General features: G+C 39.6%; 1 protein-coding gene across 1 annotated transcript in view; it reads left to right on the forward strand.

The window, feature by feature from the left end:
- Positions 1-15,485, forward strand: part of LOC306880358 (nesprin-1-like) — a gene marked incomplete at its 5' end in the record, with an annotated part of 119,973 nt that overhangs the window by 71,964 nt on the left and 32,524 nt on the right. The window contains 17 exons of the mRNA XM_079433854.1: positions 490-755; positions 882-3,039; positions 3,138-3,475; positions 3,634-3,778; positions 3,876-4,085; positions 5,169-5,449; positions 5,743-5,908; positions 6,027-6,182; positions 6,428-6,580; positions 7,087-7,269; positions 7,408-7,545; positions 7,648-7,833; positions 9,475-9,597; positions 11,462-11,644; positions 11,992-12,135; positions 13,434-13,637; positions 14,867-15,001. Of these exons, the coding sequence (XP_079289980.1) occupies positions 490-755; positions 882-3,039; positions 3,138-3,475; positions 3,634-3,778; positions 3,876-4,085; positions 5,169-5,449; positions 5,743-5,908; positions 6,027-6,182; positions 6,428-6,580; positions 7,087-7,269; positions 7,408-7,545; positions 7,648-7,833; positions 9,475-9,597; positions 11,462-11,644; positions 11,992-12,135; positions 13,434-13,637; positions 14,867-15,001 (5,169 nt within the window). The remainder of the gene's footprint in view (positions 1-489; positions 756-881; positions 3,040-3,137; positions 3,476-3,633; positions 3,779-3,875; positions 4,086-5,168; positions 5,450-5,742; positions 5,909-6,026; positions 6,183-6,427; positions 6,581-7,086; positions 7,270-7,407; positions 7,546-7,647; positions 7,834-9,474; positions 9,598-11,461; positions 11,645-11,991; positions 12,136-13,433; positions 13,638-14,866; positions 15,002-15,485) is intronic.

The following is a 15,485-nucleotide window of genomic DNA, read 5'->3' on the forward strand; positions in this document are numbered from 1 at the left end:
AATGGGATTTTATGAGATTTTTGAAAAACACTACAGCAAATTTTATATTACATTAATACCTTATGCACAAGTTTTGTTCGGTATCTGTACAGTATATCAGTTAATCAGATGCAGTCTATTATGTATTGCTGAAAGCTCTGGTGAGCTTTGCCCTCTCTTACATTTCCTGGCAGGAAGCTTCATTCATTAATAAAGATTTCTCCCCAGATTACTCGTCTGGGTGTAATTATGGATGTGTGAATTGATTTGTCGGTGCCTGTAATAACAGCGTCCAGGCAGACCCTTTCATTGTGTGTGAAAAATAGCACATATTACCATCTCTGGGTGTGCTGAGAACTGTCAACAATAGATTGAATGAAAACCCCAATTACCTCAAAGCTCACTCTCTGACAGTGACAGAGGGTGTCATCCAGAGCTGTCCATTTGGCAGGATATCAAATAAAGACAGGCAGCATTTATTAATAACACCCCATATTTCATGCCACAAAGGACTTTATCCAGGAGATGCGAGCCAGGCAGCTTGATCTGACCCAGCTGAGAGAGAGCATCAATAGACTAACGGCTGGTCAGGAGTCCCCTGAGCTTATGGAAGTTGGGCGGCTGCACTGTGCTTGGCTGGATCTGGGCAGACAGGCTGCACAGCTGCTGGAACAGAAAGAGGAGGATCTACAGAGGAGCGGGGACTATCATGACTGTATTTGTATGGTGGAGGAGTTGTTTGACCAGCTGTCCAAGAAATGGGATCAATTGGCCAGGCATGCAACATTTCCTTTCAAATTTTGCACACCATATTTATGTTTGATAGTTGCCATGTGTTGTTCTTCAGACATTATTGTCAGTCATTCTTCTTTTTGTTCACAAAAGCACTAAATCTTTTCTAGGGGAGATATTGAGAGCACAGCTGAGTGTCTGGATGCCTTAAAGAAGTTATCCACAGACCTGCAAGACCAGAGATGTGTACTCGATGACCTGAGAAATAATAGGCATGGGATCCTGCCTCGTCTGAGCTTAGAAGACAGAGACCTGGTTAAGGAGCAGGTGGGTTACCTGGAGCAACGTTGGACCCAAGTGGAATCACTTGTCCAGCAGAAAATACAAGATTCAGCGCAAACACTGGAAGAACTCAATCAAATCGAGGACCATTTGCGGGAGGCTCAGGAGTGGGCTGAGTTGCAGCAACCATCCCTGTCTGAGGTTCTCAAGACCAGCCCCCCTCCAGATTTGGCCCAAAGCTTTCTGTTTGATCACTTGAGCTTTTGTGCAGAATTGGAGGCCAAACAGAAGCTTCTGGCAGAGGCTGTGACAGATGCCAATAGTCTTTCTTCTCGCCTAGGTCTTAATGAAAGGAGGAAACTGCAGACTTTGGTCCAGGAAGCACAGGCAGAAATAGAATCGCTTGGAACTAAGGCTGCTCAGTATCGTAAAAGCCTCAGCAAAGTGTTTACAGAACGAACGCAGTTCCTACAAGCCCTCGACAGAGCAGCAGAATGGATCAGGAAGCAAGAGCAGAGGGCTCTTGCAGATGATCATGTCGCGCTCCTACCGAATGTACTGCACAAGCAGGTGTCAACTTGTAAGAATTTTACCAGCAGCCTAAGAGCATATCAGGTGGAGCTCACGTCTCTTTGGGTACAAGGACGAGAATTAGTGAAGGATGCCACCAACGAGGAGAAGAAGGAGACCATTCAGAAGCTGGAGGAGTTGCAAGTTACCTTCGAGGCTTCCTTGCAGAAGAGCACAGAGCATCTGCAGCATCTGGAGAAAGCACTAGTTATTCGAAAGTACTTTAAAGTGGACCTTGACAGGATCTGCGAGTGGTTAAAACAAGCAGAGGTAGCTACATTTCCAATTATTGACCTGAGTGGGAATGATGAGGAGCTTCAGAACCAGTTGACCGAATACCAACAGCTCCTTGATCATGCTTCAGAGTATGAAAACCTTTTGCTCATCGTCCAAAGGGCAGGACAGGAGATTCTTCCCACCTTAAATGAGGTTGACCACTGCTACCTAGATGAGAAACTTAATGGCCTTCCACAACAATATAATGACATGCTGTTGTTGATCAGACAGAAACGCGAAAGGATCCAACAAGTGCTTTTGGAGCGCAGGGAATTTGAGTCCCTCATCGATGTCACTCGAAAAGCTTTGAAGGAACTTCAGGAGAAGTGTGATGGTTTAGAGATGAAGTCAGCAAACCAAAGTGTTGAAGAGGGAGAAAGATTGCACAGCAGTTATGAAGATCTCATGAAAGGTCTTGCAAATCTCTTTCAGGGAATGAAAGATCTTAGGGTTAAAACTCAGGATTTCCTTATCATGGGTCAGCCATATGCTCCTGAAGTTATTGACCAACTAGTTCATCTCCACGGCAGTCTTAACCAGCAGATCAAGTGTAAGATGAAAGAATTAAGGAAAACATTGAAAATATTAAATGACCATCAAGCAGTTATTGAGAAAATGGATTATAGCATTACTAGATTTAAGGAACAGCTTGGTAAATTTCACTACAAAGGAGATGAGGAGGCAGATGCCATGGAGAGATTGTCTACTCTACACAACCTATCAAAATGTCTTAAAGAGGTTAGTTCCTATCCAGAGGGTCTCAAAGCACAAAATGATGACCTCAACCAGAACTTTGACTTAAAGACCCTTAAGACTCAGGTTATCTTCAAGGAGGAACAACTACTTACTCTAAAGCAAAAGATTAATGCACACATAGAAGAATGTGAGAGAGGTTTTAGGGGAAATAAGGATTTTCATATTAAAGTATCAATAGACTGGCTCAAGAGTCTTATGGATCAATTGAGATATCCATTAATGTTTGAAGTAGCAAAAATTGAAATTGTGCAGGAGGAGGTCAGGTCACTGTCAGCACTTCAAGAACAAATTAAATCTAGGTTTAGATTGTTGGAATATATGACTAATGAAGAGAAGCAGAAGTACGTCAACGACCAAAAGCCATTTCCAAAACTCTTTGAAACCACTTTAATGGATATTCCAAAGCTGAAGGATGATCTTCAACAAGCTGTCAACACCAAACAGGTAAGATATTATTTATTCCTGAGAGTTTGCCCATGTTTTCTGACTGAATAATGAAATACTGAAATAATGTTTCTTTAAAATGTAATGTGTATCCTCAGGTGGCCTTGCAGACTATTCTGTCTCTGCTCCAGAGATACCACCATTCCTTGCAATCCGTCCAGCAGTGGTTTGAGGATGCTGGTGCTCTGCTTGAGCATGCTCCACAAGAGGTAGACCTGGAGAAAATTTCAGACTGCCTCAAGGACTTAAAAAATATAACAGGCTGGGAACAAACTGTCAAATGTACGATGCAAGAAATGCAAGGTCTAGTACCTGAAATGGGTGACTTTTTTAGCCCTACTGTAATGAAGCAAATCCAGCAACATTGTGAGGATTCTTATCACAAGGGAGCAGAGGTCTTTGAGCAGCTAAAACAACGTCAAGACAACTTGCAACGGTAATGCTAATGAGGTTTTGACATTTAAATACATTTAAATAAAGTGCACAAGACTCAAACTGTATCTGCCTTATTCATGTTACCAATATGATTTACAGACATTGATATCTATATTCTCTTTACAACTGTTGCACACACTTGCTTTATTTCTCTGTTAGAAGCATAACTCAGTGGAGATCCTTTCAAGATGAAACAGATGAAGTTATCCGGCAGATGAATAAAGCTGAGAAAAGGATGACGGAGTTCACAACTGCCAGAGCAAACTCTGAACAAGAAGCTGAAGACAAGCTTTGTTTATACCAGGTCTATGACTAAGCATTCCTTTCCTTGTCAAACTCCTAATACATTGATATATTGCAGCTTTTATAAATATTTCCTATTACTTTCATTTTTTCTACAGAATATTGAGTCACAAGTTCAGGGTCTTGAAGATGCACTGAATGGCCTGAAAGAAAAAGCAGCCCAGTTTGAGCAGCCTGCCATAAAAGACACTACTTCTCGGTCAGTCTGTTCACTGAGCCATCGGTGGACTCGGTTGCTCAACGTTGCTCGAGCTCAGGTGAAAGCCCTCCAGGACTCTGCACGTAACTGGAGATGCTCCAGGGAGAAGGTAGGGAAACTTACCAGGGACAGATATTCTCAACTCATTACATTGAGATGCTCTTATATGATTCTCCACTTCAGAGAATGTAATCAAACAAACGCAATAGTTCAAATCAATACTTGATTATTAAGCAGATAAAATGCAATAAAATTATTGTTAGATGCCTGAATAGCATATTTTTAAGTAAACAAACAGACCAAAAGAAAAGTAAAACATAATTCTGTAAGAAGTGAGAACCTGTAGTAGAGCTGAATAAATCTTGGCTGTGGTTCTGTGTTCAGACAAGAGAATCAGTTGCCGGCAATTGCCTGAGAATGATGTAATGCTTGGCAATGACAGTCCATACAAAAATAGCCCAACATGGAAGTTGCCAACTCACCACTTCTCCCATAAATCTCTGCTGTGATCATAGGAAATTACATCATTGATGGAGGGATATGCTGTGTAAAACACTATTTGTACTTCTTTATACATAGATGATTATAGAACATGAATACTTTAATATACAAAAGATTATTGGAGAGAAAGCCATATCAGTAACATGTTAACAGTAACTGTTTCTTGTTTATTTTGGCAGTGCACACTAATTCTTTGTAGTTTTTTTGTGACCTAAGCCTGTTTCATTTTTCAGCTGAGGATATGACATCACTCAGTAAGAATGAGTCAGTTGCTTGCAAAGCTGTATGTAGCACAGAGAGAGGAGTGTTTTGCTTTTTTCATCTGTTTCATCATTAATTCATTATCAGGAGTTCCTTGATGTCCTGCTGCTTTGTGACCAGTTACTGATATCAAACCCTTTCATTCAGTGAATGAAAAATTTGGAGTAAATTACACTGCATTAATTCTTAATGACTCACTTTTGATTGAATCTAAAATTCAACATGAATCTGAATGAACGTTCAAAACTTGTAACATCACTGACATGGCAACCAGACATTTAAATATAGATAAAAAGAACAACAAAAACATCTTATTTTTTTATTTATTTTTTTACAATAAAATATATGTTATAGCATGACAGTGTTATAGAACATATCAACAGCAGTAGAATCTGTTGGAGTAACCCATTCCACATCTCTCTGTGATTAGCTGGAAAAAATGCGGGCTGTCTGTGAGGACCTGCACAGTCGTGTTCCTGACAACATGGTGGAAAAAGCCTCTAGTATGGCAGCCCTACAGAGCCTTCTGGAGTACCACGATTCCTTCAGTCGAGAGGTGGAGAGAGAGAGCAGCGCCCTGACCCTCCTCAGACACCATGTGCTCAACCTGTTCCTCCATCCTCGTGCCTCTGCATCCACCACAGACAGTAAACACAACCAAGACAATCCATGTCTGCTGGAAATTCAGAGCATTCAGGAGAAATATGACAAGTATGAATATCTGTCGATTTGTCTGTCTCTGTTCTGTTCTGTCTGTCATTCTGTCTGTCCTACTGCTCAAGAGCGGGTAATAAAAGTTGTCATGTTACTGACAACTTTTTCAGTTCCATGAATGTTTAATTAATACTTGAAAACATATGTGGAAAAATGCACATGTTGAAGAATAGTTACCTATTCCAGTAATTTTTGAAACATTTCCGACCCTACTTTTATGTCATTTGCATCTTTTACATCTTCATTCATTTGCATAATATCTATTTTTTTGTGTCCCTTTTCTCCCTCAGTCTGTTGCAGCAGGTGTGTGCTAGCAGACAGCAGGTGCAGGTGGAGCTGCGGGAGAGAGAGGAAGTGGTGAGGGAGTTGGGCCTGCTGAAAGGCTGGATTCAGGACACCCAGGGGCTGCTGCTGAGCCCCACAGCAGACCTGGATAACTTGCTTACAGACCTGGAGGTACTGCAAACCACCTTATACAGTGGAGGAGATGCAGATAGGACTCGCATTCTAACATCCTACATCCCAGTTTACTTTGCTCATGATAAGTATGGTATGTTTTTGTGGTATCTGCTAGACGGCTCATGGAGGCATGCGGTCTCACCGCCAGAACCTTGAGCAGATTGCAGATCGTCAGCAGATGAAATACCAGGACCTCAGTGCCACTCTTCCTTCAGAGATCAGCACCCAGCTGGCAGAAGTTACACTGGCTCTGGGTTCTGCAGAAGATCAGGTACCTTCATTCATTCTAGGAATGTCAAGAATACATGTACCAAGTGAAGTCTGGTGAGGAATTAATGTAAGCATGTAAAAAATGGAAGATCTAGCAATAGGTATTGCAATGTAAATGCAGCCAAACAGACCAGCCTAATTTGATTGAAAAGAAAGAACCGAAAACCATTAACTGGTATTGATTTTAACTACAGAACACAGGCATTGTCTCTTTATAACTTCCCTATTAATTTCTCCTGTGCTCAGGTGCAGGCACGGGAAAGAGAGGTCCAACACAGCAGAGATATTAAAGAAGACTTTAACTCCAGACTACAGGATATCTCAAAGAAAGTCAAACTCATCTTTTTGAAACTCAAACAGAAGGCTGTGGATGTTGAGGAGGCTAAAGAGGAGACAGAGGTATGAATACAGCATAGTCTTTGGAAGCTGTGGTACAGACCCTGCCCTGATTACTGAAGTGCACAGTGTAAATGATGACAGAAGTGTGCTTCAGAATTACTTCTGCACAGCCTAATTTCTAAATATATCAAGGAATTCATAATATGGCAGTGATATTTTAGTGTTCTGTTAATATTAATATTTTAAATTAGTTTGTAATTTTCTATTTGTCAATTTTCAATTTTTATGTTTGGAAAATTATAAATAATTTTTTTAATTAATTAAATATATATATATATATATATATATATATATATATATATATATATATATTAAACTTTATTTTGATTTAGTTTGTCATTTTAGTACTTTAACTTATTTATTTAAATTATTTGCCAAGGCAACATTTCTAACTTTTTACGTTTTTTCATCTAATATTTAAATAGCATTTTCTTTAATCTTATTTCAATTACCAAACACATTTTTATCTGCCATTTTCTTCTATTTTTCTTTCTCTGTTAATCCAGACTCTATTTGAGGAGCTAGAGGAGTGTGGGCGGGCTCTGTCTGAGCTAGATGTGGCGGTGCAGGAGTTTGGTGAGCAAAATCCTCTCCTAGCCAAACTGCTGGGCTCCAGCCTGAGTAAACTGACTGAGCTTCATGCTCAGACCAGCCGACTGGCGGAGGGAAGGACCACAAGCCTTCAGAAGGTCAGCATTTGGAGAAACCTGGTTGAAAGCAATGATTATTTTTGCAGTTTTGTTTGTTGACACTTAATCTTCAAATTTGATCTATTTTTTTTTTTTAATAAAAGGCATTCAACAAATTGTTATTTTTCTCTATTTTAGGCAGAAAAGAACTTTGAAGAATTTAATGAAATGCTGACGTTAACTCTCAACTGGACAGAAAAAACAGAGACTGTGGTGTCAGCCAACATCATGTGGAGTCCAGCCTCTCAGATGCAGGAGCAGATCAGAACCCATCAGGTGGTGACACTCGCTTTAGCCAGATCAGACCACGATTGTTCAGAATTTTCAGTAGCTGTTGGGGTAGAAATGTAATGTTATTTTGTGATATATCTCAATCAGGCCTTATTGCAAGAGTGGCAAGATCTCCAAGGAGAGTTTGAGGGTCTGGTGGAGAGGGTGGGACTGCTGGGGGAGGTGGTCCAGACAGATGCTCTCCACCAGCAGGTGGCAGAACTGAGCAGACATGCTGAAGAGCTGCAGCAGAGAGCCAAAATAAGACTCCTAATGCTACAAGACGCAGCCAAGGTAATACATAGCAGCATGTCACACTACATAAAAGTAATATAATGATTTTTAAAAAAGTATTGCAGTGGGCTATGCATGTTCTCATGTTCTTTTGGCTCTAGTTAATATTTTTCTGTGATGTGTCATACTGAATAGAATTATGAGTAAAGAGTCAGTGTCTCATTTTCAGTCTTATCTTTATGATGATTTTTACAAATCAATCTCAGCAAATTTAAAGAAAAAAACCTGCATTATTGCTACCTCAGTCTGGTTCAAGCTTCAAGTCTGCTGTATCTTAGAAAAGCATTGCCATCTAGTGGCCAGTTAGATTAGCAATGTAATTCTTCATCATTCTGTATCTTCTTTGCTAGACATAATTTATGTCTGCTCATAAGATTGCTGTATGTTCACAACACTGCTTTAACTTAACATTGTTTTATATGTTTATGTTAAACCATGCAATCAGTAATGTGAATGAAATTTGTGCCCATGAATTAGTCCTCTTAAATTGTCTGGCTTAATGCACGCCATAACTATATAACTGGCATTGAACCATGAACAAATTGGATTAACTATGTGCTTCCATTTTTTTATTAGAGAGCAGATTTATAACTTTACATTTTAAAATTGAAAGATTTCGGTAAATGTTTAAATGAGTAATTATACGACTCACTCTTCAGTTTTTGTGTGTGTAATGGTATAAAGATTTTGCCAGATGATTCATGTATTTTACTTATTATATCTCTGGAATTCTGCAGTCAAAATATTTTTTATAATCTATAGTAATAGTATAGTATATAATTAACTGTTGTCCCATGAAACCTATTTCCTATAAAGTTGTGCATGTCAGTTGTTTTGTTTTTGTTTTTTGACTCTTCATCCTTGTTCTCCTTCTTTACTGCCTGACCTACTGTAGAACCATACTGTGGAATTTTGCCAAATATTTCCTGTGCCTGTACTCTGTATTTGATTTACTGTTCGCTGGAGAACTACATTGATTTGGTTTAAAGCTCCAATTTATACAATTTTAGGCCCACTTGAGCTGCTTGTATTCTGTGGGCTTAAGTCTTGTCATTTAGCAGACGTTCTGTGAAGCAAATCACTCTGAAGTGAAAGGGCTTTAGTGCCTTGTTCAGGAGCACAGTGGTGATTTTGCAGGGTTGTGATCTCAGTAGCTCCTCAGCTTCTGGGTCCCCATATAATTTAACCTGCAGTCTGACTGTTGAATTAGTGATGCTGTGAACTGAAATAGGTTTTTTAATAGCCGAAGCCAAAATCTCGATAGCTATGTCGAAGCGGCACAAGGGGGAGCTAGCACGTCTGTTCAGGTGGTTATACTGCCTAATGTTGATACATCGGTACCCTGTTTGGCATAGCACTAGTCTTACAGGCCTTTATCATTTATCTCAACTGTAGAATATTTCAGTGTTAAAATGCTAATAGTGGAACTTATCTATTTATCTGTTGAATGGCAGCCTGGAAGAGTTTTTTATTTTGGCAATCGAGTTTGATGCTGCTTGAAATTACACACTATGAAAGCATGTAATTCTTGCTAAATACTCAATGTAATATTTAATAAAATATACATATATTTGTCTCTGTAAAACCAAATTGACTTTGGGATGAGCATAATGATCTTATTGTTTGTCTTTCTCTGTTTAGGACTTGGGGAGACTGGAGATTGATGTGAAGAGCCTCCATCAGTCCATAGAGAGAGTCCAGGAGACTCTGGCCTCCCCTGATCTGGCACGTCTCAGTCTCAGAGAACAGCTGGCTCAAAGACAGGTACACCCATCACTTTTAATAACTGGTACTAATACATTTCTTCATTCCTCCGATTTATCTCATTTATCTTATACCGGTACAATCAGATACAAATACAATCATACCTTCTGTACAATTACACACAAAAAATAATTGTCTTAATTTTTCTCCAGTATTTTTCTCCAGCTATTCGTTTTGCAAATAAATATTTAAAGATCAAAAAGTGAAACTTTCATATATATTTTACCTTCATAACATATAAAGTAAGACATTTCAAAAGTTTTTTTTGTTTTAATTTTGATGATTAGAGCTTACAGCTCATGAAAGTCAAAATCCAGTATCTCAATATATTAGAATATTTATATTTGAGTTTCATTAAATTACCAAGCTTGAGAATACTGTCAAGCAAAGCTGATTCAGACACTTGGGAAAGCTTCACAAGGAGTGGACTGAAGCTGGAGTCAGTGCATCAAGAGTCACCACGCTCAGACGTCTTCAGGAAAAGGTCTACCAAGCCACTTCTGAACCAGAGACAACGTCAGAAGCGTCTTACCTGGGCTAAGGAGAAAAAGATCTGGACTGTTGCTCAGTGGTCCAAAGTCCTCTTTTCAGATAAATTTAAATTTTGCATTTCATTTGGAAATCAATGTCTGGAGTCTGGAGGAAGAGTGGAGAGGCACAGAACCTAAGCTGCTTGAAGTCCAGTTTGAAGTTTCCACAGTCAGTGACGTCTGCTGGTGTTGGTCCATTGTGTTTTATCAAGTCCAGAGTCAATACAGCCGTCTACCAGGAGATTTTGGAGCACTTTATGCTTCCATCTGCTGACAAGCTTTATGGAGATGCTGATTTCCTTTTCCAGCAGGACTTTAGCTCCTGTCCACACTGCCAAAACTACTTCCATGTGGTTTGCTGACAATTATATTATTGTGCTTGATTGGCCAGCCAACATGCCTGACCTGAACCCCATATGGAATCTATGGGATATTTTCAAGAGAAAGATGAGAAACAGTTGATCCAACAATCCAGACGAGCTGAAGGCTCAATAGTGCCTCAGCAGAGCCACAGGCTGATCGCTTCCATGCCATTCCTCACTGATGCTGGAGTTTGTGCTAAAAGAGCCCTGACAAAGTATCGAGTGCATAAATGAACATACTTTAAAGAACTTGAACTTTTCTGCTTTGTAAATCCTTTTTTGATTGATCTTAGGAAATATTCTAATATTCTGAGATACTGGATTTTGACTTTCATGAGCTGTAAGCTCTAATCATCAAAATTAAAACAAAAAACTTCTGAAATGTCTTACTTCACATGTAATGAATCTAAAATATATATGAAAGTTTCACTTTTTGAAATGTTACAAAAAAATTCAGTTTTTCACAATATTCTGATTTTTTGAGATGCACCTGTATATTGCTTTAAGAGGGTTTCAATATTTTTTTCAAGATTAAAATACTGATTAGTAATGAAAAAATTGTGCTGTCAAACGATTAATCGTGATTAATCACTTCCAAAATAAAAGTTTTTGTTTAATATATGTGTACTGTGTATATTTATTATTTATATATAAATACAGACACATGCATGTATATATTTAAGAAAAATATGTTATGTTTCTATATTAAATATATTTATATATGATATCATTTATAATATAAATATATACATGTAAATATTTAGTCTTTATATATACATAATAAAGATACACAGACAGTACACACACACATATTATATAAACAAAAACTTTTATTTTGAATGCGCTTAATTGTTTGACAGCACTAGAAAAATTTAATTAAAAATTGTTTTTTTTCTGTGTACTGACAAGAAAATCGCATGTACTGTTTTATCACTGATACCATCAAACTAATGTTGAATATTTGTTGCTCAGCTCCTGTTGTCAGAGATGGATGGTCTCAAGCAGCAGGTACAGGCTATGCAGATGTGTCAGAGTGCCCTCCGGCTGCCAGAGGACGTGATTGCAGCTTTACCGCTATGTGTTACTGCACAGAGTCTGCAGCAAGAGTGCAGCCAACTCCAACACAATACCATTCAACAGTGCAATATATTACAGGTATCCACACACAGATTGCAACATATTCTTAGAGAAAGATATTGATATTTATTTTTTTAATTCAAGCTTTCACTTAAACCTTCATGCTGAAAGGAAAAAAAAAATAGTTAGAAAAAAATTCTAAATAAAAGCATTTTCACTAGTGGTCCTTTTGACCCCATTGTAAAGGTACTGCTAACTTTAAGCTACTAACATTATAAATGGAAAATATAAAATCCAACAGAAGTGTAAAATTTCCCCTTCTGTATATCTGCATAATTTCATATAGCATGGTCATGGGATTCATCTGCGTTTAGCACTTGTGGTTTTAATGGCTCATTTAGCATCTCTCTTCAATATTTCCCCAGGAGGCCATGGTGCAGTATGAGCAATACGAACAGGAAGTCAAGAACCTACAGAGACTTATTGAAGAAGCACATCGTGTTATTCAGGACCGCCCTGTTGCCACAGGAAACATACAGGAGCTTCAGACACAGATACAACATCACGAGGTGAGGAAGGGCATCCGTCTTTCATAAGTTTATATTTTTGCAAATATAGATGCTTAAATTTTCTATTTTAAACGCTGTTTCTTTAAATTAGTAGTGGTATATGTTATGATCATTCCTGCTTGGTGCATCAGTCAGTCAGTCTCACAATTCATTGCAGGCGTGTTGTCTAAGCTATCATTCACCATATTGCTTTGCTAGTCGACCCACATTCGACGGGAATGACTCGGGCCATATATTCCTAAAGTGCTTTCAATGAGTGTAAAGGAAGTCCTTCGATCTTTGACCTCAGTCTGTTTTGTCCTGTGTGACATCAAATTCTGTCTTTCTCTCATTTCTTTACATTTGCACACACAAACACTTTCACACACGTGAAGGCGATTAGGGCTGCACAATTCATCAAGATGGTTTAATGCTTGAAGGACGTTTAAAATAGTAATATTTCTTATTTTGTTTAATTTGTGCAGCCCTAAAGGCAAGAGCCAGTTTAAACACACCAAATAAAAATAAACCTAAACCTGTACTGAGCTCATGTCCTTGTGTTTTATTAGTAGATCTTACTTAAGTTGAGGTGGCAGCTGTGGCTTTATCACCCAGAGTTATTTTCCTCTGCAGAGCCGAGTGCTGCAGCTTTCTCCCACATGACCTCATTACCAGAGACTGGCCTGTCTGTGTGTTTGCAAAAGAATGACAGTTACAGAGAGAGAACGCCGGGAGGGGTACTCCACGGGTCGTACAAAATCTGTAATGTGAGCCCCCTTCCTCCCCTCTCAGTCTCACGTTCACGCCCAGTTCCTTTGTTTATCAGGAAAACAACTTCGGGATTGGTGGAAAGCGAGGAAATGAGGGGAAGGAAGGAAAAGATGTAAACAGGAGGAGGGGGTAGCCCCTGACATTGAGCTCATTTCCTGTTCTCGAGGTCTTTGTGTGTGTGTATGAGTGTGAGTTGGCCGGTTTGGGGGAGGGAGTGTTCTTCCTCTCTCTATTCCCCTCCCACTCTCTCCAGTTGGTCGAGCTCTGTGCCAATCACGTTAGCCGTTGCCCGAAGGCTTGGCTTGTCGGCCTTCTCCCACAGCGCTCTGATTGGCTACAAGCTCAAAATGCCTCTGACTGAGCGGTTGCTCGCCTGTGCTGTTTTTTCTGCTGCAAACAGACAGAGAGGGGGAATTTCTCAGCTCAGCTCGCCGGTGCCGCTCTCTGCATTAACCTCTTTTTTACTACTCATCTATGAGACTTAATCTAGGATGCATATATTTGGACCAACCACGGTGGAATAATAATGTAATGTGTCATTGTGACAGGAACTGGCCCTGAAGATAAAAGGATATCAAGAGCAGATCTCGGCCTTGAACTCCAAGTGTAAGATGTTGACTGTGAAAGCCAAACATGCTACCATGCTGCTGACAGTCAGCGAGGTCGATGGACTCTCTGACGGGTTAGAGGAGCTGGAGGATGAGGAGGAAGAGATGCCCAAACACCCACCAGCACACCCCTCTGTTGTCATGGTGAGTGATTTACAGTTACACATGTTAGGGCTGGGTGGGGTGCGCTGGGTGCTCTTTTTTCTTTCACTGTCAGGCAGCATCCCATGGGTCTCTTATTTCTCCCACAGGGTTGTATGTGCCTCTACATTGTGTATCCCTGCTGTTGTTTGTTGCCGAAAGAGGAAACAGGATGAGGGTGTTAGTTGGCCTTGACTTTGTCAACATTAGTTTGTCTTTATTTGGGCCGTATGGTTTCCCTTCGTTGCATCAGTCATGATCAGGGCTGGATTCCACATTAACCGCCAACAGTTCAGCTCCAGCTGTGTCGCTCAGTCCTTACTGACTTACAGAGAAAGGGGTGTAGCTTTGCAGTAGTTCAGCAGTCATTGTATCTAGATCTAAATTTAGCCTTATGGTGGAGCGCTTCCATGGTTCAGATTACTTTAGTTAATGCAGGCAAGCACAATTCATTATTGTATGCCATCTTATTGTATTATTACAGTGATTCTGTGCGTATGCTCTGCCCTGTTTCCTGACCGGGTTCATTCCTTTATCATGACGAGAGGTCTGTGAAGGGCTTAGTCATGGCTACTCTTAACAAATGTGGTCTGTCTGTAATTCTGTGGTGCTGCTTTGCAGGATCTTATTCAGATTTTCTGCTTGAATCAGGACTTCCTGTCAGAATCAAATGGAAATATACGCTGCTGCAAGTTTGGGGTCAAGGAATGAAATCTTTTATTCAGCAAGGGTGCATTCAGTTGATCCAAACCTGACAGTTAAGAGATTTATAATGTTACAAAAGATTCCTGTTTCAAACAAATGCTGTTCTCTATTCATCAAAGAATCCAGAAAAATGTGTCACGGTTTACACAAAAATATTAAGCACACAACTGTAGTTTTTTTTTACTTTTATAATAATAAGAAATGTTTCTTGAGCACAAATCAGAATATTAGAATGATTTCTCAAGGATCATGTGACACTAAAGACTGGAGTCATGGCTGCTGACAATTCAGCTTTGCCATCACAGGAATATATTACACTATATGCCTTAGTGAATATGAGAGACTTCTTTCAAAAAAAAAAATTTAAATTATAACCAGCCCCAAACTTGAGTGGTAGTGTACTTTTTCCAGCACCCTAATGTTCTTCCTCTGGTTTTCTTCTTCTTTTGGTGCTTTCCTTCTGTTTCACTGTTTATGCAGCTTTCTTTCAATTTCTTCCTCTGCCTCTTTTGCCCTTGAATGGTCAGATGACGGCAGGCCGTTGTCATACTCTCCTCTCCCCGGTCACAGAGGAGTCTGGTGAGGAGGGCACCAACAGCGAGGTTTCCTCTCCCCCCGCCTGCAGATCGCCCTCACCCGGGCCTATCGCTGACAACTCTCAGGTACCCTGTGGCTCTAACCCACACCTTGCTAGCTCTTGCCAACCTATCACATTTAATCAACTTATCCCTGATCAGCACTAACCTAATTGAACTCAATTTAAACTTAACCAATCATTTTTATACAGTAGCCACTGCTCCGTTCTTGATTTGAATGCAAATGTTAGTCTGAGGGTTCCCACTATCATGGTAAACTTGGAAATATCTGAAAAATTCTATTTTTTCCGCCCTTTCCTCTGGAAATGTAGAATAAAATCTTAAAATACCTCCTATCTCATCTTAATATGCAGATACAATTCTAAGACATCTGAAGGTTGATTTCCCTGAAAAGTGTAAACACTGTCACTCTTCAATGTTTTCAAAACATTTCTCTGTTTGAGCTTTTCAACCAGCCCAATGCAGCAGCACTGAATTAAGAAATGGTCTTAGGGCTGGATAACAGTATCAGTTTGTCCAACCAGTGGCAGATAGGAGCATTTAGTAGTAG

The sequence above is a fragment of the Barbus barbus genome (assembly GCF_936440315.1).
Source record: "Barbus barbus genome assembly, chromosome: 14".
In the NCBI taxonomy this organism is placed as follows: domain Eukaryota; kingdom Metazoa; phylum Chordata; class Actinopteri; order Cypriniformes; family Cyprinidae; genus Barbus; species Barbus barbus.